The 27899-nt window shown below is 47.6% G+C and overlaps 2 protein-coding genes across 11 annotated transcripts in view; both read left to right on the top strand.

Annotated features, from left to right (window-relative positions):
• Positions 1-628: 628 nt before the first annotated feature.
• ZER1 (zyg-11 related cell cycle regulator) lies at positions 629-23377 on the top strand. Of its 8 annotated transcripts, XM_075056027.1 has the most exons (18): positions 1013-3147; positions 3574-3675; positions 4221-4316; positions 5612-5875; positions 6754-6904; positions 7207-7643; positions 9185-9361; positions 10476-10590; positions 11097-11243; positions 11425-11661; positions 12363-12578; positions 13272-13313; positions 13660-13779; positions 14191-14306; positions 14438-14626; positions 15614-15711; positions 16109-16211; positions 17327-22281. In XM_075056027.1, the coding sequence occupies exons 4-18, from the start codon at positions 5718-5720 to the stop codon at positions 17382-17384; spliced, it is 2364 nt and encodes a 787-aa protein (XP_074912128.1). In that variant the 5' UTR covers positions 1013-3147; positions 3574-3675; positions 4221-4316; positions 5612-5717; the 3' UTR covers positions 17385-22281. The 8 variants fall into 8 exon arrangements, with proteins under 8 accessions (XP_074912132.1, XP_074912133.1, XP_074912126.1 ...); XM_075056028.1 differs by lacking the exons at positions 1013-3147; positions 3574-3675 and adding an exon at positions 644-786; XM_075056026.1 differs by having other exon boundaries at positions 1013-3675.
• Positions 23298-27899, top strand: part of ZDHHC12 (zDHHC palmitoyltransferase 12) — an 11850-nt gene continuing 7248 nt past the window's right edge. For 2 of the 3 annotated variants that reach the window (XR_012654189.1, XM_075056035.1), the window contains exons 1-5: positions 23304-23405; positions 23923-24070; positions 24147-24911; positions 25352-25488; positions 27600-27686. Coding sequence is in view for 2 of the 3 variants with exons in the window: in XM_075056035.1 (XP_074912136.1) it covers positions 24827-24911; positions 25352-25488; positions 27600-27686 (309 nt within the window). In the remaining variant the exon portion in view is untranslated. Of the gene's footprint in view, positions 23406-23922; positions 24071-24146; positions 24912-25351; positions 25489-27599; positions 27687-27899 lie in introns of all 3 variants that reach the window. The other variant, XM_075056036.1, reaches the window with a different exon arrangement.

The raw sequence follows: 27899 nt of genomic DNA, 5'->3' as shown, positions 1-27899 counted from the left end.
GGGGACAGAGGGCTGGGCCCCCCCTCCGCACACACCAAGCGTCAGCAGCGCTTACAGCTGCCTGCGCTGCCCGCCTCGGAAGAGACCCCCGTCCCCGCCCCCCCCTCCCGACCGCCGGTCGCCTGGCCCCGCTGGCGGTCGCAGCCCTGAGGGAAGCCCGGAGGCGGTCGCGCTCTCCCAGACAAACCCTGGTGCCTACGGCCCGTGCAAACGGCAGCCGGCAATGGCGAATAACGGCGTCCCCTCAGCGAAAGGGAGGGAGGCGCGGGGCTCTGGAGCCCGGGCGACGTGAGGAGCCCCGGGGAGACCCTTGCCGGGATGCGGTCGGCAAAGGAGCCCTCGCGTGGCGGCGGCTTCGCGCTCTGAGCCGCGCCGTGACATCCCGCAGCAGCACCGCGCTGTCGGCGCCGCTGCCCGTGAGGTCACCGCCGCCGCGCCTCGTGACGTCACGTCACCGCTTGCGGCAGGCCGTGAGGTCACGGCGTGTGAGGGAGGGTCGGGACCGGCGGGGGGTCCCGGCGGGTAACCCGGGACGGGACGGCGGGCACGGCCCGAGCGTTCCGGGCTGGCCGGTGTTTCCGGAGGGGGAAAGCGGCCGCGCTTCCGGTGCGGGCGGCCCGGCTGGCGGAAGTGACGGCGGGGTTTGTTGACAGCGGAGGCCGCGGCGGGGGGAGCGGGCCCGAGGAGGACGCGGACCCCCTGCCCGCCCCGGCGAGCGGCGCCGGCACCAGCCGGGACTCCCGCCGCCCCCCCATTCCGCTGCGCCGGGCGGGGGCTTGGCGCCAGGTGAGTGCCGGCGTGTGCGTGTGTGTCCCCCTCCTCAATCCGACCCGCTGGGCTCGCCCTCCCCGGGGGCACCGGGCCTGCCTGCCGAGGGACGGGGAGGGCAGCGCCGCCCCACGCGGAACCGCCGCCCCCGGCAGCGCCGGCCGGTGCTCTCCGGCGAGGCCCCCCGTCCCCTCCCCGGGAGTACCGGGAGCAGCCGGGCTCCGCCGGGCAGGGCCCTGGGCCGCGGCAGCCCGGCAGGGAGCAGCCCCGGCGCTGGCGGGCGAGGTGACCTCCGAGGGCCTCGGGAACGCAAAGTGGCTCCCACGGAGCGGGACCGGCGCCCCGTGCCGGGGCAGCGAGGGAGGATTTGGGTTGGTGACCGGACAAAAAGGGCTCTCGAGGCTGTCGGGGACCGTCGCGGTCCGGCGGTGGAGGATCTCCAGTGCCCGGGGAGTGGTAACCCAGGGGCTCCCGGGAGCGTCCTCTTGGGCAGGTGACCTTTTGGAAAGAAAGTCCACGATACGATTCAGTGAGCCGAAGGAGCGTTTTTACTGCAGGCAGGTACAAAGATCAGCGTGTTTCTCGGTTAGCACCAGTCACTTCATTTGCGATGTCGGACTCGGCAGGCCGACGAGTTTGGAAATTGCAGGCTTTGCTGGGCCACAGAGTAGTTCAAGCTACTCTTACTTCAGTTTCCCTGCTGTAAGGCAGGGACAGTATTTCCCTGCACAAGCTGCGATGATCCATCAATTAATAAAAACACAGTGATGTGCAGCTGCAAGATGCCAGCTAAAATGACAGTGCAGTTTTCCTTCAAAATGTAACCTGTGCCAAACTCTGCATTTACATTAAATTTGTTAATCTAAAGTCGCTGTAAGGGGTTCACGTCAGTGCGTATTGTTTGCCCTCTCCTTGGACAAGTCCCTGATGCTGGAAAAGTCAGCTTTGCCAGTCATTTTTGTAGCAACAGCGTAAACGTTATATTGTTGGCGTGGAGCCATGGTGAGTCAGGCTTGGCTTTGGGCAGCCGCCTGGAGAGAGAGACTGGGAGAGAAGATCGGTCTGAAGTCCAAGGTAGAGAATATTGGCATGGGCGGCCTCAGGAGTGCCAAGACCGGTCCCAAGTCTCGCATGCCAGCGCAGCCTGAAATGCCGTAACAATACGGATGTAGCCTAGAAATAAGCAATATTTGCCAAAGGGGCTGGCAGGACCTGGAAAGCTGGTGATGGGGGAGAGTAAAGCTGCATGTACTGTGGCATCCTTTGGGTCTATGGATGGTGGGAAGGTGCTGTTACTCCACAGAGAGGGCTGCTTCTGGGGGTAGTTGGATATACAGGCTTTTATATGACTGCTCCTGTGTCTCCAAGGGACTTGATTACTTCGTGCATTAAGATGGAGGCAAATCTATTAGAGAAATAAATTGGAAAAAATATTGGCAGCTGTAGTTCTAGCCACTTTTCGATTCTTGCAGTTGAATTTTAGGCATGTTTCACATATCTGTCTTTGACCCTTCAAAAACACACATGCACTAGACAGCTCATTGCCCATCATTGGAAAGCACTGGTGACAGTCTGCTAGGCAGGCAGCTTGCTCATCTATTGCCTGTGGAAAGCTGCCTGAGGATAATGATTAGGCAAATGTTAATGATTTGTCAGCATTTCTAGTTCATTTATTTTTATCAACACACTGAGCTTATAACTAGAGACAATATTGATCAGTGCAGCTATTGACACACTTAATTCTATCTCGCCCTGCCCACACCTCATGTCTTGAGTCTAACTGAGGAGGGAAAGACTAGCTTGTGTCGTGTCCTGTAGAAAAGGTCACAGCAGCAGCTCTGGGTGCTACTCAAATATCCCTAATAAATCATGAGGATGAATGCTTTGCTTTGGTGTTATTTTAGTGGGACGGTTTAACCACTTTTCTCTATATTAACCTTCTGTATGGGATTTTGTCGGTGGATCACAGGGAGCTCAGAATTTAAAGGGCAGCTGATTTCTCCAGGGCTAGGATCAACTGGCTACATTGTGCTGGTCTCAGCAGAGGGGGAAATAGAGGATTGTCAGAGCCACAGGAAGGCAGTTCTTGCCCTTTAGTGCTCTAAGCTGCTTGGACAAGTCCCAAGCACTGGCCGTTTCCAGCTGCACGTGATAATAGATTGTCAATGGGAATTTGTTTTCGAGTTCTCTAGCCATCTGTAGTAAACAGTGGAAGAACACTGGCTGCTGGGACCTCCTGTCTGATGGCACAGAGCAACTGGTAGGGATAGCAGAACACGTTTCCCGACTGGTTCAGGTCTTCCTGTTGATCTTGCCTTTCTGGAAAGATTCTCTCAAGCAAGCTTCAGGCAAAATCTGCAAGAGGGACTCATTCTGGAGGTAAAGGAGATTCATCTCCAAAGCAGACACAGTGCAGAGCACAGGACAGCTTCCTCCCACCTGCATTCCCTCAGCCAGGACCTAACAGCCAGTGAGAGGATACTCTGCACTCAGTGGCCCATTTCATCCTTGACTTCTCTCCTGACTTAACTATGAAGGGAGAGGGCTGTGGATTATGGATTTCCTTCTTTTTCAAAATTGAAGACCCACCATTTTACTCATTTTCATTGTTTGTACCACATGCATCTCAAAGGTCTCTGAGCTGTCGTAGCACCCTTGAGAAGTCACAGTTTTATGGTATTGTGACCCCAGCTCAGGACTCAGTGACCCAGAAGAGCAGGTTACACCCTTTAAACTATCTCTGATCAGGATGTTAAGTACAATCTTTGTGACTGCTGAGTTTTTGGGTTTGTTTTTTTTCCTCAGCATCTGCTTTTGCTTGGAGACCTTTAGCCTCCTGAGCCAAAACCAGCAGAGAACCTGAGATCCCCACTGGAAAGGCTGTTGAAAGCTGTAGGTCAGAACACAGTAAGTCAGAAGGAGTTTGGATCAGAACATGATCCTGCAGGTTGCCTGCAGGTATAGTTCCCAAAGATACTTACAGCAAGGAGAAACTATCGATCAAATTCAAGTAAAGCCAAAAGACAAGTTCAGCACCGATGCCTGCTTCTGCCAGTAAGGTTTTGTCCACTTACGCTAGAGTGAGATTTGGCCCAGGGAGATGAGGTGAGTGTACCGCAGGAGTGATCCAGCGTGGTTGTTCCTCCATTGCTGAGCAAGGAGCAGTTCTGCTGATCTCCACTTGCTTATTGAGAGGCTCCTTTCTGTGTTGGGTTAATTCCTTGGCCAACTCTTTGACCCTTGCACTGAAGCATGCCCTCAGAACATGGAAGGAAGAAAAGAGCTTTGATTTCCAACTTGTGCTGCTTTCATATTTGCATGGAAATCCATTCTGCAGCACAGGGAGGGATCAGAAGTCTTGGTCACAGCTGTCCTCCTGTCACCCACAGCAACCGTTTGGTGCCTGAATTTGAAGTTACCTCATCCACAGCCTTAACTGATCTTTCGTACAGGTATCATGGCCTAGGCAGTGGCTGAACAGAGCATCTGAAGGGGGAGGAGGGAAGGTGCTTGATCCACCCCGGGTGCCTTTGGGGAGAGTGATTAAGGTGAGGAAAGGGAGTTAAAAAACTCTTCCACCCTGTATTGACACAGCAGGAATGAAGGAAAGAGAGAGCACCAGAGGTTTTAGAGAATCAGAGAGCTGGAGACACAGACAAGTGTCCCAGTCTTTGCAGCTGCAGGATAAAGATCAGAAACAGAATATAGTTAAGGACATTTTGCAACAACTTCCCCAGCACTGGCTGCTCAGCTGTGGCACAGAGAACAACTGACTCCACTGATGTTCTCAATGCCAGCAGGGACGTACATATTGATAAGACACAGGTTTTACATCAAAAATAAACATTTCAACACAATTTTTGTGCGTCCATGGAAATATATAGAAGAGTTCACATTAGGGTTGCTTTTAATGTGATTTGACCCTTTGAAAGTGAAATGGCATTGTTGGTCTTCAGTCCCTTCTTCTAAATACCCCCAAGGCTCCAGCAAGCCATCCTTTAGTGCCAGTGAGTGAGTCCTAATACTAGAGCCATGAGATTTTTTTCAAATAAGAAAATAGACAGGAATAGCTTCCCCCAATTTGCCTTGCTCATCCTTCATCCGGTACTAAAACCAAAGAAGGGCAAAAGTGTCTTGCCTTTTTCCAGGTTAGTCACTCGTACTTTTTTGTGACAGATGTGGAATGGTTTGGGTGAGTCCGTCCCAGGGAGCTGGATGTATAGCTGTCCAGCACATGCATAAACCTTGCTTTACACTGCACTCAAAGGGAAGCCAAACCAGTCTGTATGTTTCTCTGTGGCTTCTGATCCACTTCACAGTCTAGTTCAAGGACTTCCGTGAAGCTTCTGGCTTGGTGCTAGAGAGAAACATTCAGCTTGAACATGAAACTTCACTTGGAATGGTGGCAAACAGAATTACAGGCACAAGATGCAGGGCCACCAGATCCCACTGGGGCCATACAAAGGATTGTCCCAACAGTAAATTTTCTGGTGGTTTATCCAACCAACTCTGAAGGAAACCAAGCAATGTGGTTTCTGCCACTTCCCTTTCAGAGGGCCTTTGTCAGCCAGATAACCCCTGCAATGAGGCAACATTTTTTGCTGCGTAGCCTCATTTCCAAACCTGTTTCATGTTAACTCATTCCCACAGGGTTCCCTGGGGCTGGGGATACCAAGGAATTAAAGCCATACTGCCAGAGAGGCCAAACTGCTGCAGGTTCTTTTGAGGTCAGCAAGTGACAGGCTGTAAATACAACTGTCAACATTCTGCTGGTACAACAGCTTTGCAGGACACTTGCCAATGTGCCTTTCTCAATGCATCTTTTTTTCCCCTCTGCTTATAGCTGTCCTGATGTCCTTGTAAATTCATCCTGGAACTTCATTTGAGGAAAGGATCTACTGAATCAAAAGCTTCCTTCTGCTCTTCCCCTTCCCATAACTTCCCTCAAGATGGCATCCGATAGCCCCGAGTCACTAATGACCTTGTGCACAGATTACTGCCTTCGCAACTTGGAGGGGACTCTCTGCTACCTACTGGACAATGAAACTCTCCGGCTTCATCCTGACATCTTCTTGCCAAGCGAGATTTGTGACAAACTTGTCAATGAGTACGTTTCAGGCCTGTGGAGAAGCTGTTGTCTGGTTTGGGAAGAAGCCAGGAGCTCAGGGAAGGGGGAATATAGTTCTCTAAAAAGAGTGACAGGAAAGGGGGAAAAAAAAAGGAAATAATTCATAGGGCTGCTTTTTTTTTTTTTTTTCAATTGATCCTCATATTAGAAATAAGGATTTGCATTAACTTCAGAAGAAAGTGTCCCCAGGGGCTAATGTACTGCTGTGTATCATTCTAGTTTCTGTGGAAATCACCATTTCCACATCGGTAAACCCAGAGTGAAACAGTCACTGCTTCTTCCAAGAACATCAGTAAGCAATAAAGGAGTCTTCCTATTTCCCACCACTGAAGCATTAAAACTCCCTCTCAAACCAGAGAAATAAGAGTGCAAAGTGCTAACAGATGTTAAATTTTAAGGCTACTGCTCCCACAGCTTTACAAAGCAACCTGTTTCCAGGGATTTATATAATTTGGCTATCACAGTCTCTCTTGGCTGAACTCCTGCCCATAAAGTCTGGCAGAGAACTTTGGCCAGGTAATTTTCTGAAAAGTGAAAAAAAAAAATCAAATTACTAGCCTTAAACAGCTAGGGAAAAAAAAAAAATCTTGGAGTCTGTACTTGCCAGAATCCAGTTTGCTCACATACACACATGACCTTGCACAAATCTTTGCCTGAGATTTTCCTAAGGATCATTAGTTCTGTGCAAGAAGAGGTAATAGGACAGCTCTCATTACTCCAAAGGCTACTCTGGATGATTACGAGGGAGTCTGTGTGTGCTTACGCACTTGGTCACATTTTCTTCTAACCAGTGAAGGTGCTAGAGCTGTAGCAGAGCCTTTGTGTCGTGCTGTGCTAATGCCATTACCCCAATGCAGGTACGTGGAGTTGGTGAAGACGGACAGCATCTTTGAACCCCATGAAAGCTTCTTCACCCTGTTCTCAGATCCCCGGAGCACCAGGCTAGCTCGGATCCACTTGCGGGAACAGATTGTGCAGGACCAGGACCTGGAGGCCATCAGGAAGCAGGTGGTATTGCACTGACAGCTTCCAGCTGCCACTTTGCACAGCAGCATTGCTGCATGGGCACCAGCTAGAATCCCAGGCACCCAGAGATTCCCAAGACTCCATCCTTCACCATCCAAATTTTCTTTGGGAGAACCTCAGCTTCTCCCTTCTCAGCTCCAAGAATCACTGTAGGGAATGGGATGGGGACACTGGTCAAGTCAGGTGATACAAGGTCTCAGGCTCTCCCAGTGGGAGGTGGTGTAGCAAACAGGGTGGGCACTCTACCTGTGAAATATTTCTAACTTCGATTTCCCATCTTCCAGGATCTTGTTGAACTCTACCTGACTAACTGTGAGAAGCTGACAGCCAAGAGTCTGCAAACCTTGGTGAGCTTCAGCCACACACTTATCTCCCTTAGCCTCTTTGGCTGCTGTAATATCTTCTATGAGGAGGAGAACCCTGGAGGCTGTGAAGATGACTGTTTGGTGAACCCCACTCGCCAGGTCTTGGTCAAGGACTTTACTTTTGAAGGCTTTAGCCGCTTGCGCTTCCTGAACCTGGGCCGCTTGATCGAAGGGGTAAATGTGGAAACATTGCTTCGGCCTTTGGCCTCCCTTGCAGCTCTTGATCTCTCTGGGATCCAGCTGAATGACGTAGGATTTCTGACCCAGTGGAAGGACAGTCTGGTTTCCTTAGTGCTTTACAACATGGACCTTTCAGAGGAGCACATCCAAGTGATCGCACAGCTTCGCAAGCTCAGGTTAGCAGATCTGTTGTTCCTTGATTTATCCTTTTCCTACTAATAGGGAAAGGTCTTTTAGGAGTGGTCTACTTGCCTGCTAACAGAGCCACCCACTGCTGGTTTCAAGTTATAAACCTTCCCATGAACAGGCTCACTCATTGACTCACTATACATATCTGACATGTCTAAAGCCAGCCTCCATTTTGCTTGCAGAAGGACACCGCTTAGCAGAAACTCCCTCTCGGAAAAACAAAAACCATCACATACACCCCAAAAAAAGAAAAAAAAACAACCAAACTAACCACCCCCCCCAGCCAAACAAAAAAAGAACAGCAGAATACCTGAGATAGCAAAAAATTTACTACAGATGTGTACATAAACTAATATAGCAATAATCACACTGTGAAACTCAGTCCTCCAAACCACTTGTCAAACAGGATTGTCCAAAGTTTAATTCTGATTCTGAGGTAAAACTAGGAAAAACTCTGAGCTCAGACTGTCTATTTGCTGTGCTCTGTGGAAGCACACTGTGCATGGATGGTGCAACCAAGGGAACAAGCAGTGTAAATAAATAGGCACTCCTGACCTAACAGTGTTGACAGTGAAATGACTTCCTGAAACAAAGTTGAGACAATTGCTATTCAAACTGCACAGTGGTATCAGGAAAGGGATCCAGGACTTTCAAAGCCAAAGAGAAGGGCCTTACTATTCACAAGAAGGATGCTTTGCAATGGCTTTAGTATCATCTCTACTGACTGCAGACACTAGGGGGTACCATGTTAACATATGACCTGGAGTCTCAGAACATCCTGGGTAACATTTTCAAAATCCAAGTTCTTTTACTCCCAGTGACTTGCAGTGAAACTTGGTCTACAACAGGTAGAAGACACTTTTGTGAGTGGGATGTTGGCTCCTGTCTTAGTTTGGAAAAGTCTCTCTCAAGGGTCTTAGCTACTGCTTGGCAGGCAAGAGCAGCCCCTGTCCTGTAAGGGACCCCACCTGCACGTGATGGCTGGTCAGTTTATCCCACCAGTCACTCAGCATCGGGGCTTCCCCAAAGCTTAAGCATTTAAATACCTGAATGAAATCAGGGCAGTGTAGTAGCCTGGGGTGGAAAAAATACAAGATTGGGGAAGCAGACAAAAACTTGTGTAACTTAATTTGTGGGATGAGGCAACATATGTTTCTGAGGATGCAAAGATCCTCTAGTGCATCTTAATCACCAGGCAGAAATGCTCAGGTAGCTGCTGTGATGGAGCTTGGGAAAGGCAGTTCCTGAGCCTGAAGCAGTTTCCTTTGTGATATGTGGCCAAATGATTCATTGTGCTCTATTCCAAGTAGACCTCTACCAGATATTTGTGTGCTTTGGTTAAACACAGGGCCAGATCCTGCTGCTGGATCCTACAGAACCACATTCCTGTATCTTGTGAAGAAGATAATTATAATAAAAAATAAATACAAAATAATAATCACACTTGGCTTGTCATCTTCCTCTCGTAGAGAGGCAGAAGCCCCAGCTAATGCTTTCCAGGCTCTGAGTTGCTCTCTGTCATTTGCAGGCACTTGGATATCTCCCGAGACCATCTGTCGAGTTATTACAAATTCAAGCTGACCCGGCGGGTTCTAAACCTATTTGTGGAAAACCTGGTAAACCTCACTTCGCTCGATATCTCAGGGCACACCATGCTGGAGAACTGCACTATCCCAAGCATGGAGGAGAAGATGGGCCAGACAAGGTAAGGAAGCAGCAATTACTGAGGTCTGCTTGGATGGATAGATCAGTCAAAGATGAATTAAGAACCATTCCCTTTCCTAAGTTCCCAAATTCTGTAGGTCTAATTAAAAAGCAGGATACAACTGTTCCTAGTTTCTCCTGACACTAAAGACTGGTATGGGAATCAGCTGTGATTCCTATATGTGACACATGTAAAGACTTTTAAGAATAATAAAGAATTCATCCTATCTGCCTGCCATACATATCTGAAGAAGTATTTCAGTTCTTCGCCACACACATTCTTCCAGGGATCTCTTGCAGTGGTTTATATTTTTTCTGAAAGGACTCCAAAGCCCTTCACTCGTTTTCTACACAAAACATTCTTAACCTCACTGAAATCCAGGCTTTTCCAAGACAGAACATTTCTACACTGAGTCAATACATCAGTGTTCATAGGAGGGCTGAGTGTTTTAGGAACTTAGAATCTAAAGGCATATGTTCAGATTTGACCTGGATACTGGGCAGATCAGCCTTTGAAAATCCTGGTGCACCTCCAAAGGGGCATACCTAGAGTTCTGTTTTTCCAGATCAGCCAAGAACTCTGCCGTCCTATTCTCTGGCTACTTACTGAACAAAAGCAAACAAGTAGGACAGTACTGGCTCCTTTCCACCAGAGCTGATGAAAAAATACTGGCTCTTGATCAATAAGGAACATGGCAAAACTAGTGTTCTTGCACTATCACAGGAGCAGACTAGCATGTCTATCAGATGACATGCAGTCCAGTTTGCAAATACTTTGGATCAGTGAAATTGACAGCCCTTTTTTAAGAGGAAATGTTCACCCCAGCTAGTGAATTTCCAGGAAAAATTCTACCTGGGAAAGCTGCATTCTGTCTGTGTGAATTCTTACTGCTGTTTCTGTTCAGCACATTTAGCCCTTCACTCAGGATCACCTGGGATGAATGTCTAGTGTTATGTTTAGGAGAAGCTGGCTGATGTACAACTGAAGCGTAGCTATTGTCACTCTAGTTAAGACGCAGTACAGTCAGAGTGAACGGAGAGCTGATAGGTGTCTCTGTGGCAGGAGACACCTGAACACAGTACCAACATGAGTGATCTCTTTTTTTTCCCCTCAGCATTGAACCAGCAAAGAGCAGCATTGCTCCCTTCCGGGGTCTGAAACGACCGCTCCAGTTCTTGGGCCTTTTTGAAACATCTCTTTGCCGCCTGACTCATATTCCAGCCTACAAGGTAAGGAGGCCACAAAAATATTGGCAGTAGGTACTTGGTAGAAGTTAAAAGAACATGAAAATTACTGGCTGCCAGTAGAGTGGAGTTCTTAGGGTCTCAGGTGCAGCAACTGAGCTCTGACCTTTCAATAGCTACTTGATAATGCAGGGAAACTGCCAGAACACAATACCTATACCCCACATGGTTTTTACAAGGGTTAAAAAACATGCTTCTTAGAGAAGGGCATGGAGGAGTCTTCCATGAAGGACCAGGATGTCTGTGACTACAAGAAAAGGACTTAAGACAATAGGAGTCTTACTTGTGACTAGCATCCTCCTGCCCCAGAGGTGCCATTTCTCATTCCTCTGGGCTGAGAAGTGACTCAGCCTCTTTGCTCTCATCCTGGGCCTAATCCTACTAGCAGGGCAGAGGGAAGTTTTATGCTTCGACCTTTCAGAGTTCCTTTCTCATGTTGGTTGTCCTCCTCCATCATTTCTTCTCTGACTCTTTTTGTTCCTTTATGCCAGGTGAGTGGAGACAAGAACGAAGAGCAAGTCCTGAATGCTATTGAGGCTTACACTGAACACCGGCCAGAAATCACTTCCCGGGCCATCAACCTCCTTTTTGACATTGCCCGTATTGAACGCTGCAGCCAGCTGCTGCGAGCCCTTCAGGTAAGCCCCATGCTAGCATTTACTTCACCCTGACAAGGGAAATTTTGCAGTCCCAGTCTTTTCTTCACCCTGGGACACCATATCAGGCCATTCTGGAGAAAGTTCCAGTAGTGCAGTGGAACTGGGTACCTTCATTTTGTAAGCACGTTCCTGCAATGCCTGGGCCACGCGTTCCTTGCAGGCTTGTAACAGTCACTCCAAGACTCAGAACATGTCAGTGGCACTTCATGTTGCTTCTCTGCAGCTGGTGATCACAGCCCTCAAGTGCCACAAGGATGACAAAAACATCCAGGTGACAGGCAGCGCGGCACTGTTCTACTTGACCAACTCCGAGTACCGCATGGAGCAGAGCGTAAAGCTGCGGCGTCAGGTCATCCAGGTGGTGCTGAATGGCATGGAGTCCTACCAGGAAGTCACAGTAAGAGCAGCCCAGCCTCCTTCAGCTCCCGTAGTCCTTCTTCTCTGTATTGAGACTTTAGCCTGGTGTTAGCATCTGGTTCTTCTAAGCCTCCAGGATGTGAACCAAGGCAGACACCAGAGAACCTGTTGCCCAGATCTGCTCCTCACCTTCACTCAGTGATGGGGATTGCATGCAGGGTGCTCCTTATCCACGTGGCGTTCTCCAGAACAAGGGGAAGAAAGCGATGATAGCAAGGCTCCTTTTTATCTGATAATAGTGGTCAAAGGGTGTATACGACACACAGCGTAGATGTCTAGCACTGACTGTGCGGTGAAAAGGGTGCAGGCGCTAGGGGTGTTGAGTCAACAGAAAGAAACTTCATCTTCCACCCTACTGGAAGCTAGCTGACATTGTGATGCCACTGGGTTGCAGAATGGCGACTGCTGCATAGAGAGCTTACAGGCAGTGAGGAATTGGCTAGGAAAGTAATGGGCATTGGATGATTATGCAGCCCTGTGAGACTAGACTGACAGGGAGAGAATACAGGGTACCGATAGAGCACAGCTAAAGCACAGTGCTAGATGGGAGGGTAACAGAAATTTTAGCGGTTGTAGTCAAGGAAGAAGATGGTTTCAGTACCAAGCAGCAAGGAAACATGAGGTGATGGGGTCCATGTTTTTGTAGCCACTTGGCCCAGTGTTTGCTTCCTTTTGACCCAGGTACAGCGAAACTGCTGCCTGACACTGTGTAACTTCAGCATTCCCGAGGAGCTGGAGTTCCAGTACCGCCGAGTCAATGAGCTGCTGCTGAACATCCTCAATCAAAGCCGGCAGGATGAGTCTATCCAGCGCATCGCTGTGCACCTCTGTAACGCTCTGGTCTGCCAGGTGGACAACGATCATAAAGAAGCTGTGGGCAAGATGGGGTTTGTCATGGTTGGTATGGTCCCAAGGTGTCTACTTACCCTTAACCCAAGTTAGCACAATTCCCTTGCAGCAGTCCACCAAATGCATCCAGCCAGCAATCCAACCGTGCAGTATCACGGGAGGGAACTAGTCTCCTAGCAGTGCTAACCTTTCCTAGAACCTATCCCTCCATGTGACATCTTTTACTTGCTTACCAGCACTGGAAATCACTATCTCCAAGATAGGCTGTCTGTGAGAGCAGGGAAGCAGCGTAACTTTATACCTCACCTCTTCACCACATCATATTATTTCCAGAACTGGTACCACCTTGTGACTAGCTCCTTCAGCATCTCCCTGAGTTTGTGACAGCTTCCCAACTCACATCAACCCATATCACTCACCTTTCCAAAGTACTGCAGAGGCCACCGCTTTGCTGCGGTTATACCACATTCCAGACTTTGTCATACAGATCAAAACTGACTTGACTGCAAACTCAACAGCTCGGGGACTGTGACATAGTTCAGCTCTGTGAATACTCGCAACATTAAACATAACCCAGTTCCACTGGTTTAGAGAAAGAGATATCAAGTAGGTTCTCTACAGAGGATCAAAATTGTGTATGCCTGCAAATTGGCTGTAGCCAGCCCTGCCGTACTACAGCAGTTAGTTTTAGCTCTGTGATTCTTGAACTGTTTCTCACTGTTCCCCTTCCTCTGCCCACAGACAATGCTAAAGTTGATTCAGAAGAAGTTGGCTGATAAAACGGTGAGTGTTTCCCACAAAAACATATACATGGAGTATTTTCTCTTCAGTCTGACTTAGGCATGGAGATCAGTCCAGAGTGCCAGCTCAGCTTCTCTAACAAACACAAGGCATCTTAGCTGATGCTACAGAATTTCCTGTCCCAGGGTGAGGGCAGGGCAATGTGAAAGGGAGGCAAAAATATTAAACAAAAAAAACACTTTCTGACAAGTTGAAAGTGAATAACAAGGTTTTCCTACCTCTGGAGCCATCTATGGCGATACCAGAGAGGAAACAAAAGTGGTTGGTTTGCACTGGGCTTCTACATTAGCAAAGCTCTGTTTCTGTCCCTTTCTCTTTGGCTCTGTAGTGTGACCAGGTGATGGAGTTCTCCTGGAGTGCCCTCTGGAACATCACTGATGAGACCCCCGATAACTGTGAGATGTTCCTTAACTACAGCGGCATGAAACTGTTCTTGGAGTGCTTGAAAGTAAGTATGTCCACTGCTAAGTGGACACACAAGTGCCTGGGTGGGATCTCTAAGCAGTACTTCCTATGTTGCACAAACAGAAAAGAAAAAAGCTTGCATATTTTCTTCTTTCTCCCGCCCATCCACCCAAATAGTAGAAGAACAGAGAAACTTACACTCACCACATCTTCCTCTTTCTCCATCTTGTACACAATGCCCCTTAAGTAAGGCAGTAGAGAACAGTGGGCTCTGCCCTCACTTCTCTCATTTCACATATATGTTTAACACGAGAGGTTCCACTTGGCATCTGCTAAAGAGCCATTGCTGACTACCCACAAATACACAGCCTTTCTAGGTATCCTGTACAATCTTTCTCCAGGGTTACTTGTTCTCAGCCCTATGTTTGTATAATCCTGTTCTTTGCTTGCTTAGGAATTCCCAGAGAAACAGGAGCTGCATCGCAACATGTTGGGCCTCCTGGGCAATGTAGCAGAGGTGAAGGAGCTCCGCCCACAGCTCATGACCTCCCAGTTCATCAGTGTGTTCAGGTGGGTGCCTGGCTAATGAACAGCTGGGCTGGGGCAGGGTGAATGCTCTGGAGCTCTGCTCCCAAATCACCTGGAGACTTTTAAACCTTTGGGGCATCAGCACATGTAAATGATCTCTTCTCTCTTGGCAGCAACCTGCTGGAGAGCAAAGCAGATGGGATTGAGGTATCCTATAATGCCTGTGGTGTGCTCTCCCATATCATGTTTGATGGTCCAGAGGCTTGGGGTATATGTGAGCCCCACCGAGAGGAAGTTGTAAAGAGGATGTGGGCAGCCATCCAGAGCTGGGATATCAACTCCAGGAGAAATATCAATTACAGGTGAGGAATAGAAAAGTTTGGCCCACTCAGCTAGGAGCCAGGTTTGTCACAGGAAGCAAGCACCAACAGAGAGAAGGGAAGAAATATAGCTCAGCGTGGAGGCTCTGTTTAGAGTGAAGGAGGAACATCCTTAGGGATATATTCTTTAGTGAGGGTTTTACATCTTCCTTAGAAAAAAATGTTACACAGGCTGCTGAAATTAGACACCTTGCCTGGCAATTCCTATGGGTTAAGTGTGGGAGCCCAACAGAATTTCTCCTGCATGTTTCTGGTGAAATTGCATAGTTCAGGAAACCCATGACTGAGTATTTGGGACTGCCTAAGCATTTTCCTCTGAGACTGCTGTCCTTTGCACCTCTTTAAATCTGTTTGCTTCTGAAAGTCACATGGATTGCTGTAGCTTTCACTGTTCTCTGGGGGATATTTAGACACAGTTCCCAGAAATCTCTTCAAGGGTTAATACAACTGGTGGAATCCTCCAAAGCTCTTCCTGTAAGAGGGTATCAGGTACTCCGTATTCTCTTAGTGCTTAGCAGGCATCCAGAACAAATGGCATTCCAATGCCTGAGCTACAGTATAGACACGTTATTGTTGTCAGAAGAAACACAGCAACCATTGCACATGAGCAGCCAGCTTTGGCTGGGTATAATTTTGCTTTGGCCCCTCTACAGAAAGATCAGTGCTGCTGGGTTTCAGCTGCTGTGAGGAAATGACTGACAAGAGGATGGAAATCAGTTCTTGGACTCAGTTGCATTCGTTGCAGCTATTTATCTGGGCAGCATATTTATGCTAAAGTGGTAGGACCTGTAAGCCAGCCAGTATTGCCATGTGACACAGACTTAGTCTTTGATGCCAGCATCTTTGACATGCCAATGGATTTACTGCTGTGGTATCTATGAGCACAGAGTTTGTATTGCTTTGAGTGGCAAAGGTGCTGAAAGAAGCAGCTCTTGGATTTTTAACAACTTCTGCAATATTTCTGCGCAGGTCATTTGAACCAATCCTTCGACTTCTTCCACAAGGGATCTCCCCAGTCAGCCAGCACTGGGCTACCTGGGCACTGTATAACCTGGTCTCTGTCTACCGTAAGTTCCCTTTTCAAAATCACATCCACTGCACTGTAGAAGTTGAGGGTGTGAATCTGAGCTGGTTAGCTGAAAAAGTCTTCCCACCTTAGCTATGTAGGTAGAGAACCTTCTTTGAATATGCAGGAACGTGCAGGCAGCACAGCCAAACAAAAAACAATGAGACGTAGTGCATAGGAAATGCCTTCAATGTTTTGATCCTTCTGGCCATGCTCTTATGTTCTCCGCCGTTTTGTGTCTGTTGTTTTCACAGCCAGGGCACACCTAGCAGGCTGGCTCCATAAAAAAGAAAAGTTTTGTGGCTTCTCAGGCCACAGGCTTCTCCTTCCCGTCCTGCCACCCTTTATACCACTCCTGTGAAGGTTCACAAGGACCTGTTTTATTCTTTTCTCTGCAGCTGACAAGTACTGCCCACTGCTGATCAAAGAAGGTGGGATTCCCCTTCTGAAGGACATGATTAAAATGGCCTCAGCACGGCAAGAGACCAAGGAAATGGCCCGGTAGGAAACCAATGCACTATCATCAAACATTCAATTAGCTTTAGTTTAGTTTTTATTCTTCTACATAAAGTAAGACTACCAAAGAAAGGCCTGTACTGAGGTGTACAAGAGGTAACAAGCAAACACAGGAGAAGAGCAGGAAAAAAGAGGGTGAAAACACAACACTAGAGAGGTGTTTATAAGTGGACAATACACACAGGTCATTCAGGGCTGATGGATGCCAGGCAAATTGGTTACAGAAGTGGCTTGTTGCACAGGGGAGCCACATGGCTAACTGCATGTCTTACACTGATAGTCTCCAGTCAGCACTATTCTCCATACTTGTGTGGGCTCCCTTGGCTCCACAATCATATTGGCCTGTCAGTAAAACTGCTAACTACACAGTTAAAACGAGAGGATTTTTCAAAAGGTGGAGAGAGTCCATCACCTTTGTGAGCTTCCCCAACTTACTTTGTTATGTTATGTGACCTTCCTTTGGAGTCAATCTTACAGAGTTTTAAAAGCCAGCTGCAGTTTCTCATCTTTGGCAGACTGAGAGCTATAGCTTCATACCTGCAGGATGAATATTAAAGAGCGGTAGAGATGGGCTGGGAATACGTACCTTGTGGGTGAGCAGCAGGCATTCCCCATAGCTGAAGGGTTGCTAAATGCTGGAGGTGACTGAAGCCTGCAGAAGACTCTCACAGTTAGGCAGATTGTATATGGTGATGGGACAGTGCAAGAATGGTAAATGAAAAGAATAGGAAAAGCAGGGACAGATGACAGCAGAGTGAAGGACAAACACCTGTATGCATGTGTTTCCTGATGTGATTCAAAGTTATCTGACAATTTGGATATGGGGGTAATGAATTAAGTCACATGCAGATCTGGATGTATACTAACGTGACTTGAAATCTGAAGGGGATGAACCGTGAGCTCTAAGCTGCTTTTGTGGAGTATACTGGTTTTGGTACAAATACCGGTTGATACATATCTCAGAAGAGACTGCCTGCTGCAAACAGTACACATTTACATAGAGAGCAAGCTGTTGGACAGTTCTTATGTTACTGTCCCACAGCTGTCATGCAATAAGCTTTAAACTAAACCGTCTCTCCTTGTCCTTGTTTTATCCATAGGAAAGTTATAGAGCACTGCAGTAACTTTAAGGAGGAGAACATGGACACTTCCAGATAGAGGCAATCATCTAATGCCTCTTGCCAGCACTGTATCCAGCTTCTCTCTAATTCACTGTATATAGGGAGGACTCTTTCTTACCAACTCGCCTGTTGGAAGGAAGCTTTATGTGTGTGTGTGAGACCCTCAGTAGATGAAGGTGGAACAGGGGAGGGGGGAGGGACTTTTTGCACAACAAAATGCTTTCCTTAAATTAGTGGACTTTTTTGTTATGAAGTTTCAGGTTGAAGTTCTGTGTGTATGATTTCTGTATAAAAAGAAAACAAAAAAACAAAGACAACTACATTATGTATCTTTTAACGTTTTGATTTTAGACCACACAGAGAGCCTCAAATGATCATGAGCTTGAAGACCTAGTTGTGTGATCGCTAGTGTGACATTTTTATTTCCACTTTTTAGAAAATTCCCTTTTGCTGTATTGCATGAGGTCCTGTAATGTCTGCAAGAACACCAGTCCTGAATTGGTATTGGCTGCTCAATGGGGTTACAGGCAGTGATGAGTTATTTATTTGGTTAGAGAGGTTGGGGGACACAATACCAGAGAGTTAGACCAAAAGGACTGACCTTTTTAGTGATATTTGTAAGTGAAGAAATGGGGAAGAAATATCTTTCAAGTCAATTCACTCCCTTAAGGGTTTTTTAGAGAAGACCCACGTTAATGGAAGCATTGCTAACTGTATGTGGGTCATTTGGAATTAAGACATTTCCATTAGAGTCAAGAGGTCTGTTTTGTCCCCTTTGGTGGTACAGTAGGATCTGCCAGCCCACCCAGCCTCGTAAGGTCAGGTATGACCAGTAAAACCAGTTACACATCCTTAGCAACACAGAGCTTTTCTCTCTAAGGGAGCCTGTGCAACAAGGAACAAGGTTTGTTCACAAAGGGCTACACATCTTCATTCCAGTCCTTCGCCGCCTTTTTAGTTGTGTTCTGTTTTATGGGGAAGGGCTACAAATGCCAGAGAGCATTCTTCCCCTCTTCATAATAAGCTCTGCTAGGGCCCAGTCCAGAGCAGCTTGTACCACTTTTGCAAGTCCCAATAATGGACTGGAGCTGTTCTGCTCTTTTTTGCTCTGCATCAGTGGAAGCCGTGCTCAGTGGCAAAGTAATCTCCCTTTACAGGAAGCTCACTGCAGCACAAGTGCTGTAATTGGAGGTGCTAAAGTCCTTTCCTGAGACTGGGCAGTCTCCAGGCACCCTTTGGAGGGTGATCCCATGAAACAGCACCTCTTGTTCCACCCCAACATCTTCCCCCTCTTCTGGGAAGCAAAAGCCCCTATTCTTATCTGACTCCCACTAGCACTAACCAGTGCAGTCCTGCTTGTATCAGCAGTATTACTCCAATTTATGTGATGCAGGTGAGAGGAGAGTCCCACTAAGGTGGTCTTCACCTGTAAGACTCCAGACCTATAAGGGCTCAAGAAGCCAAAGGCCAGGGTTTGCCTCACAGCAGGGCACTCAACAACACAGTGTGAAGTCCATACTTAGAGCACTCTGCCACAGTTTTTTCACAATTCACAAATCTTCCCTTAGAAAAGGTTTTATATCTGGTAGCAGTAAGGAAACCATGGCTATGTGAGTTGGGACATTTCAGGCCTCTGAGCACAGCCTTGCTGCTCTCTTCCCTTGTATACGTTGCTCTCAGATTTGACTCGCTGCTATGAGGTTCTTCTAATGCTCAGAGTTAATGTTGTCATTGCTGAGCACATTATAGACAGATCCTAGATACACAAACTGACACTTTAAATGACAGAACACAGCTGCCCTGGAGAGGTTTACTTTTTCTGCCAATATGGTGTTATTCGATGTCTTTTTTTTTTTTTCCTTTTTAAGCATACATCATTTGTTTTGATATTGTGAGATCTGTACTTTTTTTTTCTTTAAGTATTTTTCAAACTTATATATATTTTTGTGTCACTTTTGAATTGTTTTCATATGGTTTGCAAAACTTGACGAATTATACTTTTTTGCAGTCGTTTGATTGAAATGTATTTTTCTCTCTCTTATTCCTGTTCCCCAAGACTTTGTGTCCCTATGAGCTTTGAGACAGGCAAGCTTATTTCAAGATCTGTTTTCTGTATAACATTTGCTAATCTTCCTTCTGGATGCAAAACTAAGAGAGGCTGCAAGTACTGCCAGCCAGCCTCGGTGCATTAGGGGAGTCAGGCTTTGCTCATTTAATTCTCTATTTAGTGCTGCTGTCCTTTTGAAGTTGTTTCACATGACAGTGCCACCCACTAGGCTTTCTTCCTTTCTAATGCCAATATAGTGAAAGCTCCTGCCACTAAAAATCTTGAATCACATGACAAAGAACACTCAAGATTCTGACTATGTTGGCAAGGTGGGAGTGGGGCAGAAGGGGACACATCACAGATGCGAGAGATATCAGAAACCCATGTTCCTGGAATGCAGCTGCCACACTGGGGAGACAGGTGGAGCTCAGGAACTCCCATCTCAGCTAGAGCAGACCTCAGCCTTGCATTGTAATCAGGCTTTACTCTTGTGATTTTGGCACAACTACATCAAGGTTAATGAACAACCCATGGCTTGGTTCCATCTGCCTCAAGACCCCAAAGGTTTGGGTTTTTCAAACCAGTGCCCCTATAAGTTCAGCAGTGACTGAAGTCTCACCTGCTGCACGCTGGACCATGGTATCCCAAACTAACAAGATCTAAGCTACAACAAACCTTTGTTTCACACTGTAAGGATAACCTCAGTCCTCACTGCTCGCATACCCTCATCAAGCTATACCTGAGCCTGAACCAGGATAAAAAGATTTCAAATTCCCAGCAACATGGAGATTAACGGAGTCAGGCCAGCCTGCCAGAAAAGCTTAGCTTTCTGAAATCTGTCACCGATACCAGGGGGAAGGGGGAACTATAACTGGTCTGTTACAGCTAGGTACACATAAGATTTTGAGTCAGGCCACCAGCAAGGTAAATTCTTGAGAGAGCATTTCAAAAGAAATAGCATCCCTGCTAGAGTAACATGAACTTTGGCTACAAGCTTCAATGTCTTCAAGCCAACAGACTTTGTGAGCTGAAAAATAACATTTCCCTTTCGGCAAGGAGCAAAAGAGAGAAAGGTATCCTCTGAACACCTGAGCATAATCCAGGAATTCCTGTAGTTGGAAGTTTGAAACTAGTTTGTACCTTGGTTTCCCTAACCGAAACAACAGGAGTTGTTGCACTCTAGGCATAATGCATGTACCATGACCTGAAAGCACTCTCTGGAGGCAAAGAGGAGTTAATGAATTGCTGCCATAGATCCAGCACTCAGGACAGAACAGGATAATTGTCTGCAGCCATCATACCAATATTCTGCAAAGGAGGGGAGGGCAAAGTGGCTGATTTTTTTATGAAGGTCTAATGTAAAAGGGGAAGTTGGATACCCTGAAATGCTCAACTGTTACAGAGAAGCCTCTCAGGCCTTCCAGCTTTGCTGGATCGAAGGAATGAACCAGCAGACTTCAACTCCACACAGAATTACAAAGCAAACGACCAACCCTGCCCAGAAAACTAGAACAGGGTTCTTCCTGTCAAATGAAAATCCAGCTGGAGAGGAGTTCATAGTGTGTAAAGATTCAGCAGAGGGGCTCCTTGTGCTCTGTAGTTGTTGTCCCATTCAGATTCTTATTCCTGTTTTCACTACTACATTTCCTTTAATATTCAAAAGCTTGGCAAGCAGAGCATGAACACAACTCAGTATTTCACTGCAGAGACAGTGCCAATAAAGGAACCCTCTACCTTGACTGTATATAGTTTCCTTCCCAGCTGGAGGATGCCTCGTTGTTCAGTGGCCCAAGTCAATGATACAGCAGTCCTCAGCATGCAGGGTGTCAGGTGTCTGCCATTTTCCCCGGAACAGATAAGAGAGCAAATTGGTGAGCAACTTTCCACAAGTGCTTCCATTTTACAAGATCTGTGGGAGGAATTGCTTATACAGATTGGCATCTACTTGTATGAGGCTTAGCACCCAACAGCACCAGCCTTTCTCATCTACACCAAGCCAAGGAAGTGTAGCACTGATATTTGTGGCAATTAGTAACACTGCAGATAATTCATCTGCACCATGGCTGTTAGTACTCTGCACACCTACCTACTGGCTGAAATTATACCTGTTCAGCACTGAATGCTACCCAGCTTATCACCTTAGTTGGGCTTCTGCTGCAGTCACTCTAGTCTCTGCAAAAGATGAGTGGGAAGAAAAGTCTTGGAGCTGTGAGCCTATTCCCTCTCACCACTTGAAGAAGGCAATTAATTACCAGTGGAGCAAGAGCTATAGGGGCACTGCATTCAGGCACTACTCCACAGAAAAGACATTTTCTTGAGATTGTTTAGGGAGGAGCCTGCCACAGCTCCAGTGTTGGAGGGTAGCTTGTGTTGGAAAAAAGAGAATTAAAAGTAGGGAAACAGCTGGTCTCCACGACAACAATGTGTATGAAGCACAGAGGGTAATGGTCATCAGGAATGGATGAAAAGCAACATGGGGGCTGGATGAGAAGACAGCACTTAAAAAAAAGGAACGAGGGAGAGAGATTTCCTGCTGAACTGAAACACTTCTGCTTTAGCAGACTATATTTTGATTTCATATAATTGTTACTGATTCTCTCTGTAATTCTTTTCTTGTTTAAAAAAAATTTTTAAGCTAACCAAATATGTATTTCCTTGTTTTGCTTAAAGAAAATAACCTCAGTTATAATGAGCAAGCATCTGCTTTTACTCTGTCCATTGACCTGCCTAATGTTGAGAGGCCTGGTTCAAATGTTTGTACATGGTGAAACCAAGAAAAAAAATAATAATGCACAACTGTTGCTTCCTTACAATTCTGAATGAATTAACTTTTCTGTTGTATCCATTGGATACCCGCTGTGTATTAAACCTAGTGCTTAACAATGTCTTCTTCCTTTGGTCTATGAATGTGGTTTATTTAGGTACATTACTGGTCCATTTGCTGTCATATATTTCATTAAAAATGAAAGGAACTGCCATGTGTTGATGATGCAGTTCAGTGGCTTTTCCTTTCATCACTCCAAGGGATACAATACTGTTTGTCAATAGAAAAGAGGCGTGGAGGAAGAGAGTATTGTTAAGAAATTATGTGAGAGGAGAAAAAAAAATCAGAACAATATTTGACTGTACGGATTGCCTCTGAACTCTGTAACAGATCTGTGGCTTGCATTCCACAGCCTGAGCTTTGTAAGTGGGCAGAAGCTGAGTGCTTAAGAAAACACTAGCTTGAAACAGTCAATCTGCTTTGAGGCCAGCATGACTTTCTTCTTAAGACCCTGGTCCTGCAAGGGTTCAACTGCCGGTTAATTCAATGGTCATTGTAAACTCTAAAGGATCAGACTCTAGGTGGCTGAAGTAGGAGGAGGAATCACGTGAAACTGAACTGCCTCTAGGAAGCTGAAAACGTACCATGTTGTAGGAGTAGAGAGAGATACCTTAGGCTTCCAACAGCATGAAATTCCTAGCTGGAATGCTGTAAGAATCTAAATTGTCTGCTCAGAAACCTGCTAGTAGAGGCTTTCTAGAACTAAGCCTAATTTCAACAAGTCTTTTAGGTTGAAACCCTTGAGATAGAGATAAGCTCTGATCTCTGTAAAACAGGTTTCAAAGCTGTAAGAAAAGATAAAAATGGTAACATGCACCAAATCATTCTAATCACAAAGCAAGAATACATTCCTTAGGACAGATTATTCTAGAAAATAAAAACGTTTCTACTTTTAAGTGGGTAATATCGTTGCTACTCAAATTGCCTTCATTAAGCTTTAACATTTACACCTCTCTGCAAAGAATGGAGAGACACTACCCACCTTTTCTTTCTGTTTGTAGGCAGCCTGATGTTACTCTTCCGAGCTTCCTACTGTTCTGAAAGGCTTCCTTTGCAACTCAAGGAACAGGAAGATTTTCAGGATATTTAAAGCAGGCAGAGTAGCAGGGCCATCTCACATACAAACTCTGTACATGAGGTTTGGCAAGTGCTGATGCAGTCTACGAGGTGTCTGAAGGAGGATTTCTGTAGGTTTTGCATTTACCTAGAATAAAAAACAAAAAAAAAACCCCAAAAAAACCCAAACAGAAAGCAAAAGGATTTGAGTGGTTGTTGGAAATTCAGATTACAATTTTTATTAACCTTTCAGCACAGCCGTCTCAGATGAACCATTTAAGTGACCTGTGCAGCCAGGTGCTTTCCTGGAATCAGCAGGTGGCCACTGGCTCACTTTAAAGAGACTAAAATAATCAAGAATGCACCATTTGTGGTCAAACAATACCAAGGAATCAGCTACTTTTCAGGTGCTGGAGGATGAATTTGCAAAGAATGTGATTTTTCTTTCCAAATTTTTACTGGGAAAGAAGGTAACAAAAGCAGAAAGATACATCTATGTTAAAACTGAAAAGAGTTTAAAGAGAAAACATTGATTTCAGAATTTTTACAGGTCTGTGATGAGATTCATCTCCCCTAAATAGACAAGACACTCAAATTGTAAATGTATACATCTAAGCTAGTCTTCTTCGCTTTTTTTTTTTTTATTAGCAAGAGATAAAAACACATCTAAGGTGCAATTCAACTGCTTTCAGATGAGAAGAACCATTCTCTAGCCGTGCCTGCTTCCCTCTGCTGCTGTCAGGGGAGTCTAACGACCCTGCTCAGATCCGAACGTCTTCGCTGCAGACATCTGACGGTAGACCAAATCCCACCCCGACAGCCTCCTACCAAAGTTATGTCAGACACTTCCCAAGCTCCCTTTACATTCACAGGGCTGCCTAAACGCGTTCAGCCAGGCACGACCTCTGCCTTTCTCCCGAGGGGATGGAAATCAACAGATGAAATAATCAAACGGGCGAGACCGGAGTTAACGCAGTGCAGCATCTCACTCAGACGGCACCTCCAGCCCTCGCCTTCCAACAGCACACCCCTGCGAGACCCCTTCTATAGCCCGCATCTCCTTGTAGCAGTACTTGCCTCGGGTGCAGAGGAGTTTTACCAGCCACCCTGCGCTCCCCCGCAATACCTGCTGAAATGAAACCCGGCCGCGGGGCCGTGCAGAGCCCGGGGGTCGGCGTGGGAGGACAAGCGGGAAGGGCTGAAGGAAAGCACCTTTCTCCTGGGAAAGGCCTCCGAGGTGGAGGGCCAGCCTGCAGGGCAACAGACGGGCAGGCGGTGTGAGGGGAAGAAAGGCGGCCCGCGGGCTGCAGCCAGGCTTTCCCCCTACAAACGCAGGGCGGGGAAGAGAGAGACCCCGGTTCCCACTCGGAGGGGGGGGGAGCCGATCCTGAGGTGTCAGCACCCGCCCCGGCCCCGCTGCGGGCCCTCAACCCCTCCTCGGCGGTCCGCACCCCCTCAGGGGGCCGCCGTGAGGAGAGCAACCTGCCCCGCTTCCCGGCCGGGCCAGGCCCCGCCTTTGGGCGCTGCCCGCCCTTCCGGGCCGGCGGGCGCCATGGGGGCCAGCGGGCTGTGGGTGAGGACGGCGCACACGGCCCTCAGCGGGGGCTTGGCGCTCGGGCTCTTCCTGCACCGCACAGGTGAAGCGGGGCCGCCGCTCCCCTCGCCTCACACCCGGCCGCGGCGGGGAGGGAGGAAGGGAGGGGGGGGTGCTGCCCGCCCCGGCGGAGGGGGCGGCCGAGGGCCGGGCCCGCCCCTGAGGAGAAGCGGCGACGGCCCCGGCTCGGGCCGTGCCGGCCCCCTGCGCCCCGGGGGAAAGGAGGGGTGTTCGCCCCCCCCCCCCCGGCTCGGCTTCTGGGCCCTGCGGGGGCCCCTGAGGGCAGAGGGGGGGCTGTGGGGCGCTGGGGAGCCCCCTCCGTTACCAGCTTGTCCCCGTCGCACCCCACGCCCTCTTGCCGCCCGATTTCTCCCCGTTTCCCCCTCCCTGTAGGTGCGGGACCCCTTTGTTAAGGTCAGAGAGAAAAATCCTAAGAGCTTCACAAGGAACTACTGCTCTCTTTTTTGGGGGGGTACCTTTCAGATTTTCAAAAGCAAGAGGAGCGCGGGGAGCTGCTGCAGCCACTGATCTTCGTCTTACTGGTTTTGTGCTCAGTCCTGCTGTACTTTAAGGTGTCTCTCATGGATCCGGGTTTTGTTAAGGCTGAAGAGGAAGCAAAGGTATAGCCCTTCAGGAATGGAAGAAAGTGGTGAGGCTGTAAAATCTATAGGCTTGTTTTCTTTTTCTCACTCTGCTAGATAAGAACAATCTGAAAGTTTCTATTGCACTTGGCATAAAGGAAACGTACACAGACCATTGGAGATTAGGCCAGGCAGTCCCCGATTCGAATTCTGTAACAGCAATAGGGTTCACAGACTTCAGGCATGTCTTTTACACCACACTCCTGTTGCAAGTGCACTGTGCCATTTGAGCATAAGTCCTCTCTTGCATCAGAGGCTGCAGTACCCTATGGAATGTATACATGACCTATTTTATGCTAACCACCACCAAGTGGTACAAGTGCAAAAAACCCAGTCTGAATGGCAAGCATGGAAGAAAGTGCTCTCTGCAGCTCTATTTATCGAACTGTTTATAGATTTGTTGCCCTCTCAGAGGACATGTACACAAACAAGTTACAGTGAAGTAAATGGAAATGCAAAGATTCAGTAACTGCGAGACAGCCTACTCCAGGTTCACTGCCTTACTGTTTGTGTAGAACAAAAGCATTATCAATTTTAATCATCCATCATTAATGTAAATCTTGGCTGTGTTATGAATAAGTGGCACTGCTTTTACTGAAAAGACATTGTGATGGGTTGACCCTGGCTGGACGCCAGGTGCCCACCAAAGCCGTTCTATCACTCCCCCATCCTCAGCTGGACAGGGGAGAGAAAAAAAATATAACAAAAACTTGCGGGTCGAGATAAGGACAGGAGACATCATTCACTAATTACTGTCACGGGCAAAACAGACTCAACTTAGGGAAAATTAGCTCAATTTATTACAAATCAGCCAGAGTAAGGTAATGAGAAATAAAACGAAATCTCAGAACACCTTCCCACCACCCCTCCCTTCTTCCCGGGCACATCTTCACTCCCGGATTTCTCCACCAAGCCCCCCCAGCGGCACAAGGGGGACAGGGATGGGGTTTACGGTCATCACACGTTATTTTCTGCCGCTTCACCTCCTCAGGGCGAGGGCTCATGACACTCTTCCCCCGCTCCAGCGTGGGGTCCCACCCACGGGAGACAGTCCTCCACGAACTTCTCCAACGTGGGCCATTCCCACGGGCTGCAGTTCTTCACGAACTGCTCCAGCATGGGTCCTTTCCACGGTGTGCAGTCCTTCAGGAGCACACTGCTCCAGTGTGGGTCCCCCACGGGGTCACAAGTCCTGCCAGAAAACCTGCTCCACGGGCTCCTCTCCCCACAGATCCACAGGTCCTGCCAGGAACCTGCTCCAGCGCGGGGTTCCCACGGGGTCACAGCCTCCTTCGGGCGCCCACCTGCTCCGGCGTGGGGTCCTCCATGGGCTGCAGGTGGAGATCTGCTCCACCGTGGACCTCCCTGGGCTGCAGGGGGACAGCCTGCCTCACCAGGGTCTTCACCACGGGCTGCAGGGGAATCTTCGCTCCGGCGCCTGGAGCACCTCCTCCCCCTCCTTCTTCACTGACCTTGGTGTCCGCAGGCTTGTTTCTCTCACATGTTCTCACTCCTCTCTCCCGTGGCTGTTTCTCACTCTCCCAACTTTTTTTCCTTCTTAAAAATGTTATCACAGAGGCGTTACCACTATCACTGATTGGCTCGGCCTTGGCTAGCGGCGGGTCCATCTTAGAGCCGGCTGGTATGGGCTCGCTCTCTCTCGAACACAGGGGAAGCTTCCAGCAGCTTCTTACAGAAGCCACCCCTGTAACCCACCCCCCCGCTACCAAAACCTTGCCACATAAAACCAATACAGACATCATTATTGTCTTTGGAAGTAAGTAAAGTCTAACCTTGTTTATTTTTGTCCCAAAACATAGTGTTGGTATTGCTGTGCTATCTTTTCCACAATTATTTCTGCCTCTGTATAAACGTTGTTTTGATGGTTACAGTAGCCTGTTCTCTCTCTCTGTACTTTAACTGTCTGCAGCTTCTGTAGGAATGCTAAGGCATTATTTTGTTTAACCTTCCTAATAACAGAGATAACCAGTACTGTGCAACTGTTAAGTAAAAGGATCCAGACAGCCCAGTCATGCCAAGACAGCTGCACACAAAACCTCCTTAGTCACTCCCTTTCTCTTTTTTTGTAGGCAGGCAAGAGTGAAGAACAAAGTATGGTGATAGCCCAAGTTCCAACTCATATTAAGATGCGTCGTTGTGGTTACTGCATGGTGAAGGTAGGCATTTGTAACATGCTAGAAGAGAATGGGATGAGTGATTTGCAAGCTTACATTTTTTGGCAACATCTTTGTTCAGCTGCCGTTGCCAGTGTTTTTCTGCTCTATCGTTGCTGCTCACTGCTCAGTGGTTTGGAGACATGGCAGATCTGATTAATTCTGTCAAAGGGTCACTCTCCTGCTGAAAAACTCACAGAAAAAGTAAATACAACT

Source organism: Buteo buteo, chromosome 23 (assembly GCF_964188355.1).
Source record: "Buteo buteo chromosome 23, bButBut1.hap1.1, whole genome shotgun sequence".
NCBI classification, from domain to species: domain Eukaryota; kingdom Metazoa; phylum Chordata; class Aves; order Accipitriformes; family Accipitridae; genus Buteo; species Buteo buteo.
The sequence above is the reverse complement of the archived record's forward strand: the minus strand, read 5'-3'. Positions and strand labels throughout refer to the sequence as shown.